The 24,267-nt window shown below is 41.3% G+C and overlaps 1 protein-coding gene across 4 annotated transcripts; it reads left to right on the top strand.

Annotated features, from left to right (window-relative positions):
• Nucleotides 1-490: 490 nt before the first annotated feature.
• Nucleotides 491-20,236, top strand: LOC112248375 (lysine-specific demethylase 2B). Of its 4 annotated transcripts, none has more exons than XM_024417335.2 (10): nt 491-721; nt 13,715-13,939; nt 14,432-14,572; nt 15,401-15,487; nt 16,181-16,471; nt 16,659-17,467; nt 17,790-17,953; nt 18,089-18,250; nt 18,507-18,725; nt 19,214-20,236. In XM_024417335.2, exons 1-10 carry the CDS (start codon nt 668-670, stop codon nt 19,393-19,395), a joined length of 2,334 nt encoding a protein of 777 aa, XP_024273103.1. In that variant the 5' UTR covers nt 491-667; the 3' UTR covers nt 19,396-20,236. The 4 variants fall into 4 exon arrangements, with proteins under 4 accessions (XP_024273103.1, XP_024273102.1, XP_024273104.1 ...); XM_024417334.2 differs by having other exon boundaries at nt 492-721; nt 16,172-16,471; XM_024417336.2 differs by lacking the exons at nt 491-721; nt 13,715-13,939; nt 14,432-14,572 and adding an exon at nt 14,585-15,164 and having other exon boundaries at nt 16,172-16,471.
• Nucleotides 20,237-24,267: the final 4,031 nt, after the last annotated feature.

Genomic DNA, 24,267 nt, shown 5'->3' with positions numbered 1-24,267 from the left:
AGCCACTGTCATAACATCTGATTTTAAACCTACTCTTAACCACACTGCTAACCCTAACCTTAAATTAAGACCAAGAAGCATATGTTTTGTTTTCATGAATTTTTACAATAGAGCCAATTTTGACTTTGCAGCAGGCCTATCTAAAGGGAAATCACTAAATTCTGCCTCCAGGACAAGACTTATAACAATAAACGTCAACCTGCGTATCTGTCACTGTAGTAAAGTGAAACATGTCCTCAATCATTCTGATTTTTTTTTGTGTGATAACATGCCACTCCCTTTATTCCCAAGGAGCCAGATGTCTTCACATTGCCCATGTGTACTATTCTTGACCATTCCCTCCCTTACCACCCTCCAGTCCCACTCTGACTCTGGGTGCCCTTTGTAACCAACCCTGTAAGCAAATGCAATCTGCCTCTCCATTGGCTTTGCCTGCCCCCTGTCTCTCCTGACCTTTCCTGTGAATATTCATGAGGCTTCCTGTCGCTGTGTGTGTGCCTGTACAGCTGCTTGGTTCTGAACTGTGTGTGGAGAGAGGGAGGGAGAGAGACGGAGAAAGGGGGACGAGTAAGCAGGGAACAGCAGCAGGGAACAGCAGCAGGGCTGGAGGCTTCAGCCATGTCAGTTTTCTCTACAACGCTGGACAGACGATGAGAAGAGAGGAACCATGGCCTTGTCACTGAGTGCAGACGAAGAGGATTATGATTCAGAATCTGAACAGGTCAGAGAACAGAACATTAGCCACTTTGGGTTTCTAATCTGCATGCTGTTTTGTCTTTCTCGGGGGGCTTTAGACCAGTAATCCTGTGAGTAGAATGTATTTTCTCTCCCTGCCTTCTATCTCTTTCTTTTCTCTATCCCCACTCACTCAGTACCATAAGCAGGAATAGGATAATAATTTGACTAGGGAATGGATGGAAAAGGGTAACATGGTTTGTTGTTTTGGTAAGAGAACTAATCCACTGGGCAAGAGATAGCTATTTAAGAGGTCATACAGACACCTTCTCCTGTCCCTGGCTCATGTTGTTGTATCCAGATTACCTATCTCAGACCCTAGCAAGAAAAGAATGAGCTGCTCACCAAAGTAGTTAGTTGATCCCAATAATTGCTTGTTTTTAAATGTGATCCAGAATTCTCTCACCTTTGGAACACACCTTCTCAACAAAAACCTTGAAGAGGACACAATGAATATACATTGTCCCCCTCAGCTATTTGTCACACACTGACCTGTCAGATTGTGTTCTTGGTCAAGTTACTGTGATCATGGAAGAGGATCAGTCATTGTGACTGTATTTTTGTGTGAACAGTCAGGGTGTGGGAGAGTAGTGTAGCATGACTATACATGTGAGGCCTTTCACTACACTTCACCTGAGGCTCAGTGTTGACTTTTTCTAAAACTAAAGTAAATAGATTACGCTAAATCAGACCATGCCTGATGTAGCACCATTGTCACATTCAGGTCTAGCTCTCTGGACAGACATACGTATTCCTTCCGTGTTTAACTGCTCATACTCACACCTAACCATGCTCTGTGCCTTTAAGAGGGCTGGAGGCAATGTTATTTTGCAGGAACCGAACTGGGGAGGGGGATGGGGAGAGGGAACAATGAGCTGCTCTTACAGCGGTTGACCGCTCTTGCCTGTTTGGAGACTTTTAGTTGTACATTACGCGACAATAGTGTTGAACGATTAACCGATATGTCGTTTTTTCCGGTTATTAAACAACAAATTGAGCGACATTGGTTCAGTTACTTGAATTCCATTTAGTTATGTTTATTGTGAGCCCATGGTGTCTTCTCAAGGGAAATAAAATAATTTACGAGAGAATTCAAGTCAAGAACTATGCGGGACGCTGGGTTGAAGGGAGTTGTAGTTTTCATGAAGCAAATAATCAACATAGTTTAGCGCATAAACATGGTATTTAACTACACACAGTAGCTAGGTTTCCATCCAATTTGCGACAGATTTAAATGCGAATATTCAAATATTCAGTATGCACATTTTCCCATCAGAGATGTTTATATCAAACGGACTTTTGATATATAAGAGGCTGGGCGTCATGACGTGGCGCACATACAAATAATTTCCCATCAGTCCTATGTACCGAATGAAAAATTTAAATGGGTTTCCATCGCATTTTCAACTCTGAGAGCTTTTTCACAACTGTTATTATATACCACTCTTGTCTAGGCATATGCGCTCTAGCTAACAGCTCCCAGATACAGTGCGTGTAGGCGACCTACATTGAGATTATTATGGATGAGCGCTATTATTTGTATTTGTCAAACGGCAGCCAAGCATCGATCATCATGTCACCAGAATAAGACCCTCGATATTTATTGTAAAGAAGCATCAAGCTCATCACCTTGCACATTTACTACCCTGTGAAGTTCATAATGTGTCGACCCCTTTCTGTGTTTACAAACATTGCCGTTTGTGGCAGAACAAGGGAGAGTTCTAGAACGCCGCAAAAAAAAGCCTTTATTTACATATTGTTTGAGTGCATTTCATAATACAATCAAGAACCAAAACTTAATTGGAAGGGTATGAGAAACCCCCCCAAAATATTTTGTTTAGAAGTAATAACGTAAATATAGGCTATGTTTGGTGCAGATGGAAATGGTTTCTTACTGCCGCCAAGAGTCGCGTGCATCTGTGTACTGGAAAAGTGTGTATTATTCCAGCTGTAGCCTAATAAACTGCATCCTTTCCCGAGTGGGAGGACCACACAACATATCATCACGTGACTCCAAGTTTATTTCCATGTGATTGTTGTTATATCAATATTTGCGCATAAAGGCGTTTCCACCAACTTTAACGCCTGCTACAGGTTAGATACACACAGACCGCATAGACTTTGAGAGAGGAAAGTACACAATACGATTTCGTGAAAGTGTGTGTAACAGTATAACTTTAGTCCGTCCCCACGCGCGAACCAGGGACCCTCTGTACATATCAACAACAGTCACCCACGAAGCATCGTTACCCATCGCTCCACTACTACTTCAAGGTCTCAGAGCAAGTGACGTCACCGATTGAAACGCTATTTAGCACGCACCACTGCTAACTAGCTAGCTGTTTCACACCCATTACATATGCCTCATCTATTTGATGAACTAGTCAAATTATTTTGTCAGACAGCTCTGAAGCATAGTTAGGCATGCAACCTAGCTAAGGGTTAGTTCGAATTTTATCTCCCCCCCCGCCCCCCCGCCCCTCAGAATGAACTAAAAATAATATTTATGACCACAAATAACAATATCGATCCTGTGTTTATAAACGTGGATATCGACTATGCCACTTCAGCATGCTCACAGTTGATGACACACAGGGTTATGGGCCAATGCACCAAACAACCAATAAACAGAGTATACTGACCTTGTGTGCTTCAATATCATGGTTTGCGTTGTCAGCACCAAAATAAATTATTGATCATAGTATGCTGATGGAAAAACGTATGTTATGGCTTTACACCCCCTGCTGTATTGTCGATAAAGGGTTACCTGTTTAACAGAACACAGATGGTGTTCTTTAATGGAAGCGCCTCTAACATAATCCAGAAAGAATCAGGTATTCCCCAGGGCAGATGATTAGGCCCCTTTGAAAAAAGTAATCTTTGCTAACAACATGCAAGTGTGTCTATGTATGCGGATGACTCAACACTATATACGTCAGCTACTACATTGAGTGATATGACTGCAACACTTAACAAAGAGCTGCAGTTAGTTTCAGAATGGATGGCAAGGAATAATTTAGTCCTAAATATTTCAAAAAATAAAATCAATTGTATTTGGGACAAATCATTCACCAAACCTGAACTAAATCTTGTACTGAATAATGTGGAAAATGAGCAAGTTGAGGTGAATACACTGCTTGGAGTAACCCTGGATTGTAAACCTGCATGGTCAAAACCTATTGATACAACAGTGGCTAAACTGGGGAGAAGTCTGTCCATAATAAAGCACAGCTCTGCCTTCTTAACAACACTATCAACAAGGCAGGTCCTACAGGCCTTAGTTTTGTCACACCTGATTATTGTTCAGTAGTGTGGTCAGGTGCTGCAAAGAGGGAATTAGGAAAATTACAATTGGCTCAGAACAGGGCAGCACGGCTTCCCCTTAAATGTACACGGGGAGCTAATATCAATGATATGCATATGCATCAGTCTCTCATGGCTCGAAGTGGAGGAGAGATTGACTTCATCACTACTTGTTTTTGTAAGAGGTGTTGACAAGCTGAATGTACCGAGCTGTCTGTTTAAACTACTAACACACAGTTCGGACACCCATGCATACCCCACAAGACACCAAAGGTCTCTTCACAATCCCCAAGTCAAGAACAGACTATGGGAGGTGCACAGTACTACATAGAGCCATGATTACATGGAACTCTATTCCACATCAGGTAACTGATGCAAGCAGTAGAATCAGATGTTAAAAAAATGGGTAAAATTACACCTTATGGAACAGCAGTGACTCTGAAGAGAGACAAAAAGGTACAGACACGCATACGCACACAAGCGCTAGCACACGCCCTCTACACACACGTACATTGTAATGTTGTTGTATGATGGTATTATACATTTTGTATTGTAGATATGTAGTGGTGTAATAATGTTATAATGTACAGTTTATCTTATGTTTTATATGTAATGTAAGTGCCTAAATGTGTTTGGACCCCAGGAAGAATAGGCACCAGCTAATGGGGATCCCTAATTAATACAAATAAAAAGACTGTCAATCTCGACAAACAGAACATTTATCCCACCCTACCTTGAAGGCCTACCCAGTATCCAAGGTTTGGCTTGACAATCTCTGAATATCATTAAACGTTTTGGTGTTTTTTAACAGATGTTTATTTCCATTCATCAAATGACCGTGATGCACAATTTGGATTGATTAGATTTTTATTTGCCAGTAAAAAATAAAAATGCACAATACAGAGTACAACTATTTTTTAAAGTGACTGGGATTACACCATAAAGTAAGGGCTTATTTCCATTGTGGTCCCTATTTGTTTTCACATAGACACATTACAGACATTCTACTGTTCACACATAAGCCAGCTTTTGATATTCTTTTAAAAAGTGGTTATGGTTGCTATGACTGAGTTCCTGTGGTAGTTTGTTCCACTCAACAGTGCCAGTATATACAAATGTGTTCTTACCAGTTAGACTCTTAAATTTAAAACAGTGAATATTAGTGTCTCTGGCTCTAGTATTATGCTGATGGACATCTCTGACAAATTTAAACATTTTTGGTTAGTACCAGGGGGCTGAGTCTGATAATTCTGTGGACCAGACCAAGTTGAATTAATTCTACTATTTCTTTCTACAGATAGCCAGCCTAGCTGCTTGAAATGCTCAACCTCCAGATGGGGGGAGGGGGAGTTTAAGTACAATTCTTACATGCTTGTTTTGGCTGGTCTGTATCTTATTCTTTAGATGTTTGGGGCTGCTGGTGAACCATGATGTTGCAGGCATTATCAACGCGACACTGGACTAGCGCACTTGGCAGAGTCTTTAGGGTGTCTATAGCTAGGGCTCCATCCAATTGGCAGCAGATTTTCATGCAAATATTCAAAAATCTTCATAAAAACAATATGCACATTTCCAGAGTTGTTTCCATCAAATTGACTTGTTGCAGATAAAAGTCTGTGCGTAAATACATAGTGCACATGAAAATTACTTTTGCGGTTACATTCCCATGTACGGTTAAAGTTAAATAGGTTTTCATCGCATTTGTCACAAAAAAACGTGTCGGTATAGCAAATGTGCCCAGCCTGGTATTGGCACTTTGTATTTGCCAACCATTGATCATCATGTCACCAGAATAAGACCCTAGATATTTATTGAGCATCATGCTCATCCCGTGCACTTTCACCACCCTGTGAAGTTCATCATTTATTTAATCTGTAGCCTAATAAATTACAACCGTTCCCAAATCATAGTGGGAGGACCACACAACATACCATCACGTGACTCCAAGTTTACTTGTATAATATGATAAAATAATCATGTCTAATCCTGTATAAACCTTGCTGTCTGTCTCTCCAACAATTTGCTACATTGTTTCAATATTCAAATTCGATCTCCAGCTGTCCAAAAGTAATGAACTCAGGAGTCGGGACTAGAAAAGGCAGGCAGGCAGCGTTTCTTAGCTAGTCAAATTCATGAATCAGCTGGCATAATTTTTATGGATATATATATATATATATATATATATATATATATATATATATACAAAGAAATGTCAATTGTAAAAAAGTCAAACGAAATGAAGTGCAGCTAGTTTGCAGTCTTTCCAGCTTCAGTTTGGAGTGATTTTGTTATCTGTGTTGTTGGTTAGCTGTTGTTGGTTAGCTGTTGTTGGCTAGCTGTTGTTGGCTAGCTCCTCTGAACAACAGTGTCCTGACGAGTGAGCACATTTTCTATGCAAGGCAAAATTGTGCCTCATTAGCTCATTGTTATGGATGTATCCATATAAATATTGGCACAGATAGCAAAATGGCTTGACAAAATGTAATTCTAGCATCCTCAAAATGGCTTCAGATTAACCAGGTTTCCATCCAATATTTTTATGCGAGTCAAGTACATGCCGGATATAAAATGGCACGACAGTCCTGATGGAAGCAGCAAATGTCAGTATTTTGTTGACAAAACAAAATATGCTAGACAAGGTGGGATCTTTTTGTGTCAGTAAAATGTGTTATGTGCAAAATAGTGGTTATTTAAGTGATAATTCCCAAAAAGACATGTTTGGAGGATATATTGGCAAGGGTGTTGCAAACCGCATGCCTACATTTAGACTTTTGAAGCAGCCTAATCAGATTAAAACATTGACTGGTTGTGTGTTTATGCCACACACAAAAGGTAATACATTTAGAAGGTAAATTACAAATATTTAGCTTATTTTGAAGCATTAGGTTCTAGGTGTGCTAGGAATAGGTGCTCGTATTGGAGGAGGCAGAGTGCACGTTATGCTTCCGGCAGGCCCAGTTATTCAGATACCATGCTGACCACACCGCCTGCGTCTCGTGCATTGCAAAATAAATGTACACATACATGTTAATCAATCATTGCACCCACACTTCTCGCGCGTTTCAATAAGCGTCTGCGTAGCCAGGCACTTAAATAGAACTTGGTTCTATTTGTGATGCTTGACGTGTTGCAAGTCACACCTCTCCCATCTCCTCATTGGTTTTTATTATACATTATACCCACGTGGGTGATTGAAAGATGAACTGCGGTTCACACTCCAGTCCAGTTGGTGATGGTAATGCACCTTGCCAACCGCCATATAAAGTCAGAAGAAGAAGAAGCCTGGCTGTGTCAGTCGATTGTAAGTTAAACTTAGGCATCACACTACCCATGAAGGAATACCTAAGACACATTTTTACTGTCAGTCATTAGCGTCCGTTTAGAATCTATGTTCTTTTTTTGTCGGAATAAAACAGGATATAATGAGGACTAGATAAAATATGTCTTGCATTTAATGGACATAAAGAACTGGTCTTGTATGTGTATATATAGTTGAAGTCGGAACTTAACATACACCTTAGCCAAATACATTTAAACTCAGTTTTCACAATTCCTGACATTTATTCCTAGTAAAAATTCCCTGTCTTAGGTTAGTTAGGATCACCACTTTATTTTAAGAATGTGAAATGTCAGAATAATAATAGAGAGTGATCTATTTCAGCTTTTAATTATTTCATCACATTCCCAGTGGGTCAGAAGTTTACATACACTCAGTTAGTATTTGATACCATTGCCTTTAAATGGTTCAACTTGGGTCAAACTTTTCGGGTAGCCTTCCACAAGCTTCCCACAATAAGTTGGGTGAATTTTGGCCCATTCCTGCTGACAGAGCTTGTGTAACTGTGTTAGGTTTGTAGGCCTCCTTGCTCGCACATGCTTTTTCAGTTCTGTCGACAAATGTTCTATAGGATTGAGGTCAGGGCTTTGTGATGGCCACTCCAATACCTTGACTTTGTTGTCCTTAAGCCATTTTGCCACAACTTTGGAAGTATGCTTGGGGTCATTGTCCATTTGGAAGACCCATTTGCGACCAAGCATTAACTCAATCAATCCCAGAACAGCAGCAAAGGATAGCAAAGACACTGATGTCTTGAGATGTTGCTTCAATATATCCACATCATTTTCCTATCTCATGATCTCTATTTTGTGAAGTGCACCAGTCCCTCCTGCACCCCCACAACATTATGCTGCCACCCCCGTGCTTCACGGTTGGGATGGTGTTCTTCGGCTTGCAAGCCTCCCCCTTTTTCCTCCAAACATAACGATGGTCATTATGGCCAAACAGTTCTATTTTTGTTTCATCTGACCAGAGGACATTCAAAAAGTACGATCTTTGTCCCCATGTGCAGTTGCAAACCATAGTCTGGCTTTTTTATGTTGGTTTTGGAGCAGTGCCTTCCTTGCTAAGCGGCCTTTCAGGTTATGTCGATATAGGACTCGTTTTACTGTGGATATAGATACCTTTGTACTTGTTTCCTCCTGCATCTTCACAAGGTCCTTTGCTGTTGTTCTGAGATTGATTTGCACTTTTCGCACCAGAGTACGTTCATCTCTAGGAGACAGAACGCGTTTCCTTCCTGAGCGGTATGACGGCTGCGCAGTCCCATGGTATTTATATTTGCTTACTATTGTTTGTGCAGATGAATGTGGTACCTTCAGGCGTTTGGTTCATCCTTGGGAGCAATTTCCAGACTTGTGGAGGACTATAATTTCTTTCTGAGGTCTTAGCTGATTTCTTTTGATTTTTACATGATGTCAAACAAAGAGGCACTGAGTTTGAAGGTAGGCCTTGAAAAACATCCACAGGTACACATCCAATTGACTCAAATGATGTCAATTAGCCTGTCAGAACCTTGTAAAGCCATGACACCATTTTCTGGAATTTTTTAAGCTGTTTAAAGGCACAGTCAACTTAGTGTATGTAAACTTCTGACCCACTGGAGTTGTGAAATAATCAGTCTGTAAACAATTGTTGGAAAAATTACTTGTGCCATGCACAAAGTAGATGCCCAAACCGACTTGTCAAAACTATAGTTTGTTAACAAGAAACTTGTGGAGTGGTTGAAAAACGAGTTTTAATGACTCCAACCTAAGTGTATGTAAACTTCCGACTTCAAGGTCCTAAACGACATCATAACCGCCATCGATTAGAGACATTACTGTGCAGCCGTATTCATCGACCTGGCCAAGGCTTTCGATTCTGTCAATCACCACATTCTTATCGGCAGACTCAACAGCCTTGGTTACTCAAATGACTGCCTCTCCAGGTTCACCAACTACTTCTCTGATAGATTTCAGTGTGTCAAATCAGAGGGCCTGTTGTCTGGACCTCTGGCAGTCTCTATGGGGGTGCCACAGGGTTCAATTCTCGGGCAGACTCTCTTCTCTGTATACATCAATGATGTCGCGCTTGCTGCTGGTGATTCTCTGATCCAACTCTATGCAGATGACACCTTTCTGTGTACTTCTGGCCCTTCTTTGGACACTGTGTTAACTAACCTTCAGACGCACTTCAATGCCGTACAACACTCCTTCCGTGGTCTCCAACTGCTCTTAAATGCAAGTAAAACTAAATTCATGCTCTTCAACCGATCGCTGCCCGCACCTGCCCGCCCGTCCAGCATCACTACTCTGGACGGTTCTGACTTAGAATATGTGGACAACTACAAATACCTAGGTGTCTGGTTAGACTTTAAACTTTCCTTTCAGTCTCACATTAAGCATCTCCAATCCAAAATTACATCTATAATCGGCTTCCTATTTCGCAACAAAGCCTCCTTCACTCATGCTGCCACACATACCCTCGTAAAACTGACCATCCTACCGATCCTCGACTTCGGCGATGTCATTTACAAAATAGCCCCCAACACTCTACTCAACAAATTGGATGCAGTATATCACAGTGCCATCCGTTTTGTCACCATAGCCCCATATACTACCCACCACTGTGACCTGTACGCTCTAGTTGGCTGGCCCTCGCTTCATACTCATCGCCAAACCCACTGGCTCCAGGTCATCTACAAGTCTCTGCTAGGTAAAGCCCCGCCTTATCTCAGCTCACTGGTCACCATAGCAGCACCCACCCATAGCACACGCTCCAGCAGATCTATCCCACTAGTCACCCCCCAAAGCCAATTCCTCGAACTACCTCATCCCCATACTGTATTTATTTATTAATCTTTATTTATTTATTTATTTTACCTTTATTTAACCAGGTAGGCAAGTTGAGAACAAGTTCTCATTTACAACTGCGACCTGGCCAAGATAAAGCAAAGCAGTTTGACAGATACAACGACACAGAGTTACACATGGAGTAAAACAAACATACAGTCAATAATACAGTATAAACAAGTCTATATACAATGTGAGCAAATGAGGTGAGAAGGGAGGTAAAGGCAAAAAAGGCCATGGTGGCAAAGTAAATACAATATAGCAAGTAAAACACTGGAATGGTAGTTTTGCAATGGAAGAATGTGCAAAGTAGAAATAAAAATAATGGGGTGCAAAGGAGCAAAATAAATAAATAAATTAAAATTAAATACAGTTGGGAAAGAGGTAGTTGTTTGGGCTAAATTATAGGTGGGCTATGTACAGGTTCAGTAATCTGTGAGCTGCTCTGACAGTTGGTGCTTAAAGCTATTGAGGGAGATAAGTGTTTCCAGTTTCAGAGATTTTTGTAGTTCGTTCCAGTCATTGGCAGCAGAGAAATCTTGCTCCTTTGCACCCCAGTATCTCTACTTCCACATTCATCTTCTGCACATCAATCGCTCCAGTGTTTAATTGGTATATTGTAATTACTTTGCCACCATGGCCTATTTATTGCCTTACCTCCCTTATCTTACCTCATTTGCACACACTGTATATACATTTTTTTCTACGGTGTTATTGACTGTATGTTTGCTTATTCCATGTGTAACTCTGTTGTTGTATGTGTTGAACTGCTTTGGTTTATTCTTGGCCAGGTTGCAGTTGAACTTGTTCTCAACTAGCCTACCTGGTTAAATAAAGGTGAAATACAAAATGAAACCCACACACCCACTCAGTCATTGTTTATGAAGTGGGTTATTTTAATGTTATTCTTTTGGCGCAGTTGTGGAGATGTCATGGACTTCCCTCCCTTTTGTGTGCATTGTTGTGGTGTGCTGTGGTCCACTGAAGCCAGGCAGATGGTGAACCCTGTGACTTCCTCCCACAGCACTGGGATCCACAGTGAAACTGATCAGATAAGGCCCCCATCACGACCTAGTGTTTTAGGGCCTCATCAAACAAACCTAACATTCCGAGCACATTAGTCAGCCAAGTTACAGTAAGTGTTGGTAATCAGTCTGGGTCTATTATAGGTCAAGATGCTTTTGTAAACAATCCCCACATTAGTGTTTCATAGGCCTACTTTTGACTCAGACGACTTTTAGTTTTAAAAAAAAAGACGATACACATGTCTTAAAGATTGGAGTTATGATATCTTGGAAGAGAGGCATAGGAGGAGGATCACTCCTCATTTTAGCCACCATATTTAATACTTTCTCCTGTAATTCAGAGGTTTCACATAACATGGCCTGGATGGACCATACACTTGTTGATTAAACCAAATAAAAGATAAACAAACTCATGCCCCCTTGGCAGAACAGATATTTGAAGAACATCACTCTTTTCATAACTCACATACACAGAACACTTTGTTAAGCATTTTGTCATGCTAACGCTGTTGCACAATTAACTTGAATATTTGGAACAAGAGGGTATCGGCTACTTTATTCAAGGACTCCTTCAGGGTGAACAGGAGTTTGTTTGAGAGGAAAATAGGTCATATAGCACACGTGGGTTTCTAATAGTCCCACATTGATTGCTTTGGTGATCTGTTGTGTTGGATATAATGTTGTAGAGATTTCTGTTTAAAGCTCTCTAAAAAATCAGAGGAATTTCAACATTTTAAGACAATGCCAGGAATGTGCCACTCACACTTGAATGTTGCGCAATGCTGATAGTCATAGCATTTGCAGCCTCAGCCCTCCTTCTGATGTCTTCCTTGTACACCTTTCCATACACTCCTTGGTTGAACAGATTTCTTCGTAAAACCATCAGATTGTAGTCTGTTTCCCATTTCCAGTTGGATGTTGCGTCAACAACAACCGTGTATGCTTGAGAATCTGTTTAGGATCTGGAGTGATGCTTGAGGATGGCCAAAGATGAGACGAAGGTGAAAGGTTATTATAACAACTCTCTTTCCAGACCTGAAGAAAAGCTTTCTGGTGAAGGATCGTCTTGTGGTATGTCTCTCCAGGGACATCTTATTCTAGGATTCATGAAGGAACACTTTGTTCTCAATGACCCTGGTCTAGGGGTTTTCTTCTCTCTCTTTAAGCCCTCTGCAAGAATTCCATCTGCTTTTATATGATGGCGGTTTGGTCCTTATTAGCTATATCTGTTCCAGGAGGATGGTTATGTAAGGGCTGTGACGTGGCAATGTTTCTCAGTATTTGTTTGGGAGTGGAAGGTTTTCACTGTTGTGTATTAATCCTTAACTGAGGAGCATTGCCAGGTGGTAAGACATCTTTTGTGGACCTGTGTGTGTTGCTGTCATGTGATTTAGTTTCTTTAATGGATGGACCTACTGGCTCACACAGTGGTAGATAATTTTGCCAGAAATACACACCAAACCTCCAGATGAAAACATTCATATTTTACACCATGCAATTGGTTGTACCTTTTATTTTGTGGAGTAGGTTGTGTAAACAGCGTATCAGCCTTATAGATGTCCTTTGCAGGAGATCAGAGGCAGGACATAATGCTCGACTGGGACTGAGTGACAAGCAGCAGATTCTACACTACACTAATCGATCTCACCCCATAAACAGTGTTTTTAATGCCAGTAAGAACAGCTTCCAGAGGAATGAATGACCCAATCTACAGTAGCACATTCAACTCTGTTTTTCCAGTGTGTCTCCTAGGGCCTGAAGCGATATTTGTACTTTGAGAAAATAAAGTAACAGTTTTAGTACTACCAGAGGAGCCATGAAAATGTTCAATTTCAAAACAATCCTAACCTCTCCACAGCCCTCCCATTTAAAGCTAAAGTACAATATGTCTCTGCTAGTTCTCACCTCCTTTCATTATTCTATTCAAATGGTTAGGAAAAGCAGGGGAACTGTGTTGCCAAGGAAACACTCGCCTCTGCAGCAAAAAATACATTTCTCAGTAATGGCGTAGGGAATATCTCGTGTTTATTGTTCTGGTGGCTCTAGGCTCGGGTAAAGAGCATTGAAATTAATTTTTACCTGTGAACCTCTAACTATTTGTGGTGTCACGGGGTGGGAGAGAATCTTTTTATTTTCTTGGACAGAGGCTGATTTACAGATTTGGCATTTAGAGAGGTTTAGAAAGGTACTGTATGTGGCTCGCAGCCGGTGGCTTCAGTGCAGTACTGTTTCACTAGCTTTGACTGTCAGGAGTAGACCATACTAGATGTTTTGTGTTCCATAATGAAGCAGAATGTAGGTTACTGTCTTAGGCAATAGTGCCCATTTGAATTTCCTTTCTAAAGTAGTTTCCAAATACTCAGGTTTGAATATTGGTTGGAGAGGACCAGGGAGCCAATGACCGGACTCAAAAAGTCTACTTCCAGGGACAAGAGCTAATGGATGTTTTAACATAAATTGTATTATTTTTCTCTCTGCAGCAACGAGAAGCCAACCGGCCAAAGCCCAAGATGGGGACTTCAGCAGCGGTCAAGCTGCCGTCCAATCGCAGTGCGTCTGGCGCCAGACGCAGGAGAACACGCTGCCGAAAGTGTGAGGCGTGCCTCCGAACTGAGTGTGGAGAATGTCACTTCTGTAAAGACATGAAGAAGTTTGGAGGACCTGGGCGCATGAAGCAGTCCTGTATCATGAGGCAGTGCATTGCAGTGAGTAAAGCCATAGTAACCACACAGGCTTTTCATCATTCATACTATTTAGCAGATCGTTCAGTTAGCCTATATTGTCTTATCCAGTGCTACAGTGCTGTGTCACAAATGCAATGAAAACCACAAGACAGGTTCACAGTTCAGGGTCTGAAAGAATGGTCAGTGTAAGCAAGAACCAACCAGAAGTACAATGATACAGAGCGAGACCTCAGGAAGTGAGTGCTAACATTTTTATTTTTGCAACAGTATGACTCATTCATGTGTCAAAGGTCTCTCGATTCTGTTGAGTCCATTCAGTGGATATTTGTCTACGATTTGGCATAGTCGCCAATGTCTGTTAATGATTTTCCTAAAACAGGAAACAGAATGACCAGTAGCAGCTTATCAACACTATTTGCAAATATTATTGCACACCGGCATAATGGAGACACTGTGTGTGTTACTGAGTTTGACAGTTGTCAGTGAATGTGTTTTTGTATTTGTCCTTTGCAGCCTGTCCTGCCCCACACAGCTGTGTGTGTGGTGTGCGGAGAAGCAGGGAAGGAGGACACATTGGAGGAGGAGGACAAGTTCAACGTCATGCTCATGGAGTGCTCCATCTGCAATGAGATTGTCCACCCCAACTGCTTAAAGGTGAGACAGGATGAGCATGTCGAGTCGTGATTGAACACAACCATGACGGAACACGAGGCCAAGCCTCCACCTGATGAGTTTGATGATTCCTTATTTGTGTGAGTGAGATTCACCTGAATGTTTATGATACGGTTGAGTGATTTATATGCTTTGACACACAAATGAAGGCAAAATCCTGGAATGTTTGCCTTTGTACTAACGGCAGGTGATTCACTGTGTTTTGACTGTCAAATAGTTTTACAAGGCAACTTGATGAGTCATTGGTGTGGTGGGGACTTCCTGTTGTTGTTTGACACTGAATCACCTCATCACTTTCCCTCCTCCAGCCAGACTTGCAGTAGGCTGTGTCCAGTTGAAATCACATGATGCTTGAATACGACTTTGCAGTGTTGTCGACATTGCTGGGTGGTGCCGGATGCAAATAAAATGCAAAGCTGCCCATGCACTCTTAGGAGCCATTCAGCCAAAGCATAACATGTCATAGCATGTCCTTGCTCGAACCTGTTCTAAGGAAGTGAAGTTGTGAACTACATCAGATATTAGGAACACAGCCTTTGTGTTTGTTGTATTCCAGGCACATAACACACTTATGGTAAGGTATTTCTGAAGAATATTGATTTTTCATTGTTAGAGGAGGTTGTTTGCTAGAGTTTCTCACTTTTTAAATGTGTCAGAAAATAAAGTGTTAAACTGCCTCACTCAAAGAGGTGACAACAGTCACTTTCAGTTCCCTGTTAATTTCTCTCTGTGCTGAACACATTCTACATTAGACTGACTCCCCTTCTGCCCTTTTTGTCTTAACTCTCTCTTTTACTTCATGCTTTTCAGGTAAAAGATGCTTCTGGCGTGGTGAACGATGAACTTCCTAACTGTTGGGAATGTCCCAAATGCAACTACGCTGGGAAAACCGGAAAAGTGAGTACCTACAAATGTAGGATCTTAATTTGAGCCAGTTTGCTACAGCAGGAACTTAACCCTGCAGCTAAAGGATATGTGGATTATAGTTAATTGATACTTTGTAGCGGTTGATACATTTGAAATTATAAACTTCAGAAGACCTTTTAAACCTCAAATTCACTACAAGTTTTAAATGTCCCGCAACAGGATGATCCTACATCTGTATATGAATGCATCATTTTAAGGACTTACTGTAGGCAGCCCATCATAGAATACTATATATTCTCAAGTTCATAAGCATTAATATGAAATTGATATTTTAGTTTCCCCTTTCTCCAAAGATAAAGCACACACCAATTTTGTCATCTGATGTTGGATTAGGAAACAGTGCTGTGAACCATCTTTGGAAAACACTCTCCAAATAATTATTCTTTAACGTCAGAGGCATTTCATAATGTCTTTACTTTGTGGTTTCTTACTTCCTGTTCATCTACTTACTATATCACATGGTTCAATGCCCTGTGTCTGTTACACGGGAAGGAAACAAACATCTAATTCTCTAGTAGTGGCACAGTCACAGTCTAAGTAGTTTACAATGTCTGACTTGTTTCACCATTGAAACAAGTACAGTATCTCAGTTTGGTGACCCTGTCGTGATAGGCGAAATATATAAAGTTGTCTTCCCTGTTTTTCCACCTTTTGGTCTGCAAGCAAAAAAGGGGACCAGGGTTCAAGTATGCGTCTAACCTCCCTGGCTCCCTGCTGAAGGAGCAGAAGGCAGTCAAGGAGGAGGGTGAGGCCACATCTACGTCTACAGCCAAGAGAAAGCCTGAGGGAGATGATATCTCAAGACACAGACCTGAGGAACGGGAGCCCCTCCACAGACACCCCCCTGTCCTGACCCCCAGCACCCTGCCTCGGCCCAGACCTGAGGACAAACTGAGGAAGAAGAGGAAGCTCTTCGACGATGACGAGGAAGAGGACTTCAGTGTGAGGAAGAAGGTAGACTCCGATTTCATAATGTGGTTTATGTTTCAGTGTCTGTTAGTATAATGTTACTCATTGACTATGCATGGCAATTTTCATGCTGTGCCAAGCAACTCCTTTTGTAAAATGTTTGGATGTTGATATGTGCTCTGGTATCCATAGTTGAACATGCTCTCTAACTAAACCTCCCTCTCCTCCACAGGGAAAGGCAGATGAACCTCTGTTCCCCAAACTCCTTCATCAGATCAAGACTGAGGAGGAAGACCAGGAGGAGGAAGTGGATGAGGAGGAGACGGACTCTCTGTTCTGGCGAGGCCTGGAGAGGAGAGATCGTTTAGAAGATACCGAGGACTGGGCAGAGGACGGGGATGGCAAAGACACAAAGACAAACTTTCCAAGGCCTCCTCTCAAAACTCCTGTTCTAGACAGTGACCAGTCTCACTGCAGCTCTCCACAGGCTGGCCCCAGCAGCGAGGGTGGCAGTGAACCCCAGGAGAAGGGCCCACGCCCCAAAGCGCGCCGCAAACGCCGTTTACCCAACAAGGAGCTGAGCAAAGCACTGAACCAGGAGATCCAAAAGACTGAGGACTGCCTAGCCAATGAGAACCGCCAGCCCCTCAAGGTGGAGCCAGAGAGTGAGAATGAGGAGCCCAAGAGGGGCTTCCGCATCGGCAGTGACCTGGGAGGGGAGCGCCCCCACCTCCGGACCAAGGAAATGAACGGCACCCCCTGGGAGCTGCGCCACTTCTACCCCAGCCAGATCACCCCTCTGGGCTTCAACAGGAGCTCCCCTGGCACCCGGCCTCTGCCCCCACGCTCCCCACCCAAGTGTGTCCAAATGGAGCGGCACGTAATCCGGCCACCCCCCATCAGCCCCCCGCCGGACAGACTGCCCCTGGTGGACGGGAAGACCCATGCAGTTCAGCGAGAGGTCTGGATGAAGCTCTTTGGGCACTTCACACACAAGGAGCTGTGTGTCTGCATGCGTGTCTGCAAGACATGGAATAGATGGTGAGAGCTCTTACTATTCCCACTCATATTTTTACTTTACATTTAAGGGCCTATAAAACATAAAATAAAGATGCGTTATAAAAGTTGGGTCCCTGATAATTGTGCACCATTGTGCACGTAATCCATTTCGTATGATGTGTTACGTCCTGCATAAAAAATTGTTAGGAATTCCAATTCGTAAAATATGTTACTAATTTGTAAGTGCTTAAGATCCCGTTCAATCTCTTTAACACTCACATTCAAATATACTAATTATCTAGAACATTGTGAATTTTAGTCCAAGCCAGATAGACAATATAAATACACACTCTATCTCTGACAGGTGCTGTGATAAAAGACTGTGGACCAACATCGATCTGAACCGCTGTAAATCTATCACTCCCCTCATGCTGAGTGGCATCATCCGCAGACAGCCCCTCTCACTGGACCTCAGCTGGACCAACATCTCCAAGAAGCAGCTGAGCTGGCTAATAAACCGCTTACCAGGTACATACCAGGACCACGTGAACCTGTGATCTATGGGAGAGGAAAATGTTTTGGCCAGACACCAGAGACTGTCCATATGTGATTGTGTCTCAGCGTTGAAACCCGTCTGACAGTACTTCGCTCTGTGTCCTGCAGGTCTGCGGGTGTTGCTGCTCTCAGGGTGCTCGTGGGTGGCTGTGTCTGCCCTCTGCACCTCTAGCTGCCCTCTGCTGCGCACCCTGGATGTGCAGTGGGTGGAAGGGCTCAAAGATGCCCAGATGAGGGACCTGCTCTCGCCCCCGACCGATAACAGACCAGGTAACCACCTGCAACAAGAGGGGAGAGTTAGGTGAAATTGACATGAGTGTATTATAGCAACCTCTGGTGGTTCTCCTGGGTGTGACAGGACTGGGAGGCTTTTCTTTCTAAAAACCCATTAAGAAGAAAAATGAGTGTATCTTAAGATAGTTCACGTTTAATTAAAGGATGTTAACGAAAATCTATGAGATTACTCGCCATGTTTGACTGCGAGATGAGAAATCACTCCTGTTTTGTGCCTGCTCTCCACCCTCAGGTCAGTTGGACAACCGCTGTAAACTGAGGAACATCCTGGACTTGCGTCTGGCCGGGCTGGACATCACAGATGCCTCTCTGCGTCTGATTATCAGACATATGCCGTTACTTTCCCGACTGGACCTGAGCTACTGCAACCACATCAACGACCATTCGGTCAACCTGCTGACGGCCGCAGGAACCACAACCAGAGATTCACTCACAGAGATCAACCTGTCAGGTAGGAACCCTCAGTCAATCACACTACTCTCACAACCTCAGTATTAGCACTAGGGGCTAGAGTAATACAACAGCACAGAGGCTGTTTTTATTTACTCTGCTGTCACTTGTTTATTTTTTTGGGCTACCTTCGGAGGACAAAATGTAACTTTTTACAGCTTTTTCTTTTGTTACATGTACATTCGAAACACATTTTAGATACATACCACTTATTTAAACTTTATTATTATTTTTTTTTACAGTAGTTACATTATACAATTTTACATTATACATCGTGTTATCAGTCATAACTATTATAGAACAAGCTATTTCACTTATTTTTCTCTTAATATTAAAGAATATCGAAGATGTATTTATTTTCTGTCTTATCTTGATTTCAGTTATTTCTATAATAGTTTGCAAGTCTTTATGTTGCATTTAGGCTTCATAATATTCAATCCGGCTCTTCAGTTTCCTCATGCCTGGCTCTGTTTTTGTCTCCACCTCAAGTTTGTAATAGGGTGACAGACCATTCCCTTACCTTCTTCAAGCGCTGTGGAAGCATCTGTCACATTGACCTGCGCTATTGCAAACAGGTGACCAAGATGGCCTGTGAACAGTTCATAGCAGAGATGTCTGTGAGTGTACAGTTTGGACTCAAAGAGGACAAATTACTGCAGAAGCTCAGTTAGACATTGACATCAAGGCCATACAGCAAAAAAGAACTACCCTTTGCACTAACTGGAGCAAGACAAGGTTTCCCCATCAAGCCTGCACTGGTTGGTTTTGTATGTTTGTTTCTTCTTCATTGGAGAATCTACTGTGTTAGATTTGTGAACGAACAATGTCACATGAGTTGATGAGATGAGCAGAAGTATGTAAATTAACAAGGGGGATGGTCAAAATGTTTGCATCAATGTCTTTCTGGATGTTACAAACACATCCTTGTACTGAAAGGCAAAGATGTCCTGGACAGGAGATGGGGAGGGAAAACAAAGCATGCATTAGTTTCTTTTTGTGTTAAGATTGTACCTTTTTCAAAGGCTTGTGTTTGTTGGATTTAATTTGTTGGGGGATTTGTTTTCTATTACTTATACATGTTAAATGTTTAAGACATTTTTTTGTACAACAATAATTCACGCATTGGGATAACATTTGAGGTTATAGTGAAGCTTTATGTATGCAGTACCATACACACCCCAGATTTCAACTCTTACATCTGAATATTGACCTACAGTACTTTAAATCAGCTTGCCTTGACACCGATGGTAATATGTATTTTTGGATGCTATTTTTTTTACCTGATATCATGTGCCAAATTCTGAAGGTGACATTACAAGTTAATGGTAGTTACTGACTTGGACTGGAATTAATTTAATACTTTACTTTAAAAAATGAACATAAGACTATTATTATGAAATAATACATGTTTTAAATGTTTAAGTAAATAAGAATTAAATAAATGTTGCAAATATGGTTAGGATAATGAATATATCTTGAAATTAATCAGTCAATAAATATTGACATAAGGAATGTTAGTCAAATGTATTTTTTCAATCTCTCAGTACCTTCTGCATTTTCCTATGTTTCGTACATATGTCAGTCTGTTGTTTCACATGTTTTAGCACTCAAGCCCATAATGTGAGATTCTGTCAAGTAATTGAATCATCTGCTTTAAAGGGCCAATCCACATTTAAAACAATAACAAAGTGTTCCCCGCCTCTGTTTTGGTAAAAGGCTGAGGGCTGGGCCTGGAGAAATGTAATCCCTCTCAAATCGAAGACTTACAAGAATGCAAAGACTGACCATCCATGATATCATAATTATAGTTTTAACCATGTTTTGAGGCAATACAGTTTGTTTACATTTGTTTACAAACATTGGAGGAATACAAGCTTATATTTTGAGTTCTGATGGGATACGATAGTTGAACTAAGCTCATGAGGCATTTGTAAGGTATATTCAAGAATCAATGAGTATATATCATGAATTTCTAATCCAAAAATGAGTGTAGTAACTGCAGACTGCCCCTTCACTGTTTCCACAGGTGCATACAGTCACAGTGGCCTCCACAGACTTGGCATTTAATGAGTTTCTTTGAAAGAGCATTTGATCATCCTATTTTTAATTCAAGATCGACTATCTATTCATTTTGTATTTATTTATATTAGTTATCATCCATAATTGTGATGTAATTATAATTTGCCATTTTCTGTTGACTGTTTTCTGTTGACCACTACCTGGGGCGGCAGGGTAGCCTAGTGGTTAGAGCATTGGACTAGTAACCGAAAGGTTGCAAGTTCGAATCTCCGAGCTGACAAAGTACAAATCTGTCGTTCTGCCCCTGAACAGGCAGTTAACCCACTGTTCCTAGGCCGTCATTGAAAATAAGAATTTGTTCTTAACTGACATGCCTAGTAAAATAAAGGTAAAATAAAAAAATAAAAAACCTACAATGTCACAAGTGAATGATATTGGCCACCTTGAATACAGATGCACATGATGTAGTTGTTTATATTTGGAAATCTAAAATCTAGTGCTATGATTGTCATTAAAAGTATATTTCTATGTATAAAATGTATTTTCATATACTATAACATTTTTTTTTTACCCTGTTGTGTGGCCTTTTGATAGGGCACAGCAGAGAATTTCCTAAATGCCAGGGTAACTGGTGACCTCGGGTGGCTTAGCTTTCAATGAGCAGGAAAGGACATTGTTATATGGTATATGGACCTTTCTGGAACCTTCTCACCCAACTCGGGTCATGTATTAACCATGTTTTTTAGTTTTACATTCAAACGTCTGTCACATGGAAGCTGCTGTCTGCAGCTGTCCTCTCCTAGACAAAGGCCTAATCTGGCACTCTAAACACTAGTTCAACCTACAGCAGGTAGGTACGCCAAAATAAAAATGTGCTTCACATAAAAATGTTAAGTTATTTAAAAAAAAGAATCTTCACATTTTCAAACAGTCCATTTATATATTCCAACGGGGCTATACATTTTGGTGAGTTTTTTTTCTCAACTGAGTAGCCTCGTTTCACTGCCAAAAATAAAATTAAACCATCTAGTGTTCAGCGAAATAACAACAATGTCAAATACAGGTAGCCTAGTCAAATAATTAACATCCAATCACATTAACCGTTACTCTCTCGCAGGAATTCCACTAAAGGTCCATATGTAGCCAAATGTAGCTGCTGCTCATTCAGTTTGCTTGAAAAATTGATAAATGGTTAAAAAAAAGTAAGGCCCTCATCCATAAAGACACATACCAGCTCTACTGGTAGTACTGCTGGTAGTAGCAGTACTGCACCTGTTGACGACACAAGTTGTTCTGCTTCCACGAGCACATCCAATGCTAGCACCAGTAATTCTACATTTGTTGTTAGCCCAGCTAGCATGGACACTGACAGTTGTGAATCTGATGCAGCCGAAGAGCTACTGCCCCCTTACCCGGGAAAGCACCAAACAACAGACAGGGATGTTGGACCATCGAAGAGGCTCAAATATGATGAGAACTACATTGATTTGGGGTTCACTTGTATTGGAAGTAGTGCCTTTCCTTAGCCACTGTGTGTTATAGTACTTTTGCACATAACTCACAACTCGATGAAACCTTCACTCTTGCGCAGACATTTAGAAACCCAACATGCCAATTTGAGTGAGAATTAAGATGAATTTTGAGTAGTAAGACATGTATAAAACCAACAGATACCATTAATAAGAAGGGGCTAGAAGCGTCTTATATGGTGAGCTACTGAGTGGCTAGGACATGCAAGCGCCATACTATTGTGGAGGACTTCATTCTTCCTGCTACCGTGGATATGGCTGGGACAATGCTGGGGGAAAAGGTCCAAAAACCTATACAGACAATGCCATCAAACAACACTGTTTCACGACGCATCAGTGACATGTTTTGAAACAATCACTGCTTCACATACAAGCCAGTGAATTCTGTGCTTTACAGCTGGAGTCAACAGACATGGCGGGCCTGGCACAGCTCCTGGTATATGTCCGTTACGTTTATGGGGGGTCGGTTAAGGAAGACATCCTCTTCTGCAAACCACTGGAAACCAGGACAACAGGAGAGGATATTTTTAAAGTACTGGAAAACTTTGTGACATCAAATGGACTTTGATGGTCAAGATGTGTTGGTATCTGTACTGATACAATACAGGGAGACATAGTGGAGTGGTAATGTGCATGCAAGCAGTTGCTCCCGACGCCACTTGGGTACACTGCAGCATCCACCAAGAGGCTCTCACTGCCAAGGGAATGCCTGACAGCTTGAAAGATGTTTTGGACACGACAAACTCACTCATTCTTATGTTTAATAAATGTATCTTATAGTGTGTGTGTGTGGCAGGCTTACAATGATGGCAAAAACAACATTTGAGATTGTGCTGACCCTGGTGCTAGGGGTCAGAGTACCACAGCTGGAGGTTGAATGTTTGAAGGGGTACAGGACTATAAAATGTTTGGGAACCACTGCCCTACAGGATTGCTTTAATTTTCCTAAAGCATTTCCCCATTAATCAAATTATGTTCATTACATTTTTCAAAGGGGTGCCAAGAACAAGTGATCTGCGCATCACAGCATACTAGACAAGTAAACAGTCATGTATTTGAATAAAAATATTTAATTACCAAAATAAAAAGTTCAACATTCCCAAAGACCAGACCTTACACACTGTTTAGCATACCCTTCCAAAGTGAAGTACAACCTGCTCAGCTACTCTAGGTGCTTGCATGTGACATTTTCTGAAATTGCAGCAATGTTGACTTTGTGTGATACAGTACAGTGCTTAGTATTTTAAAAGGGTAGAAAACAAACAGATCGGTATGCAAATAACATCTCTAACCCTATGTAAGAAATGGCACCCTATTCCCTGGCCTATATAGTGCACTACTTTTGACCAAAGCCCCATAGGTTCTTGTCAAAAGTAGTGCACTTGATAAGGAATAGGGTGCCATTTCAGACGCAACTGTGCATGTTTTTATACTCTGCTTCTCATTTGGGAACGCAGCTCAAGCAAACCAATGCAGTAACAACACATTTCAATCCACCTGACAGTGAAATAACTCTTTAATTATAAACTAGCCTAATCTGAGGGACATCTTAAATAATTCAATATTACACGTTCAAATCAAATGGAAAAAATATAGATATGAACATCTCATAGTGATATGAAACATATTCAAATGTGCAGCAAGTCACCTCTCTCTCACTTGCACTCTGTTTGGACACACCTACTCTTTCAAGGGTTTCTTTATTTTTTACTATGTTCCACATTGTAGAATAAGTGAAGACATTAAAACTATGAAATAACACAGTGTAGTAACAAAAACAAGTGTTAAATCAAAATATATTTGAGATTCTTCAAAGCAGCCAACCTTTGCACACTCTTGGTATGTGTTATTTCATAGTTTTGATGTCTTCATTATTATTCTACAATGTAGAAAATAGTAAAAAAGGTTCCAAGAGTGTGCAAGTCAAAGGGTGGCTACTTTGAAGAATATCACATATAAAATATATTGATTTAACATTTTTTTGTGTTATTTCAT

The sequence above is a fragment of the Oncorhynchus tshawytscha genome, linkage group LG04, assembly GCF_018296145.1.
Source record: "Oncorhynchus tshawytscha isolate Ot180627B linkage group LG04, Otsh_v2.0, whole genome shotgun sequence".
NCBI classification, from domain to species: Eukaryota; Metazoa; Chordata; class Actinopteri; order Salmoniformes; family Salmonidae; genus Oncorhynchus; species Oncorhynchus tshawytscha.
Note: the sequence above shows the minus strand (reverse complement) of the source record. Positions and strands in the feature narration are given on the sequence as shown.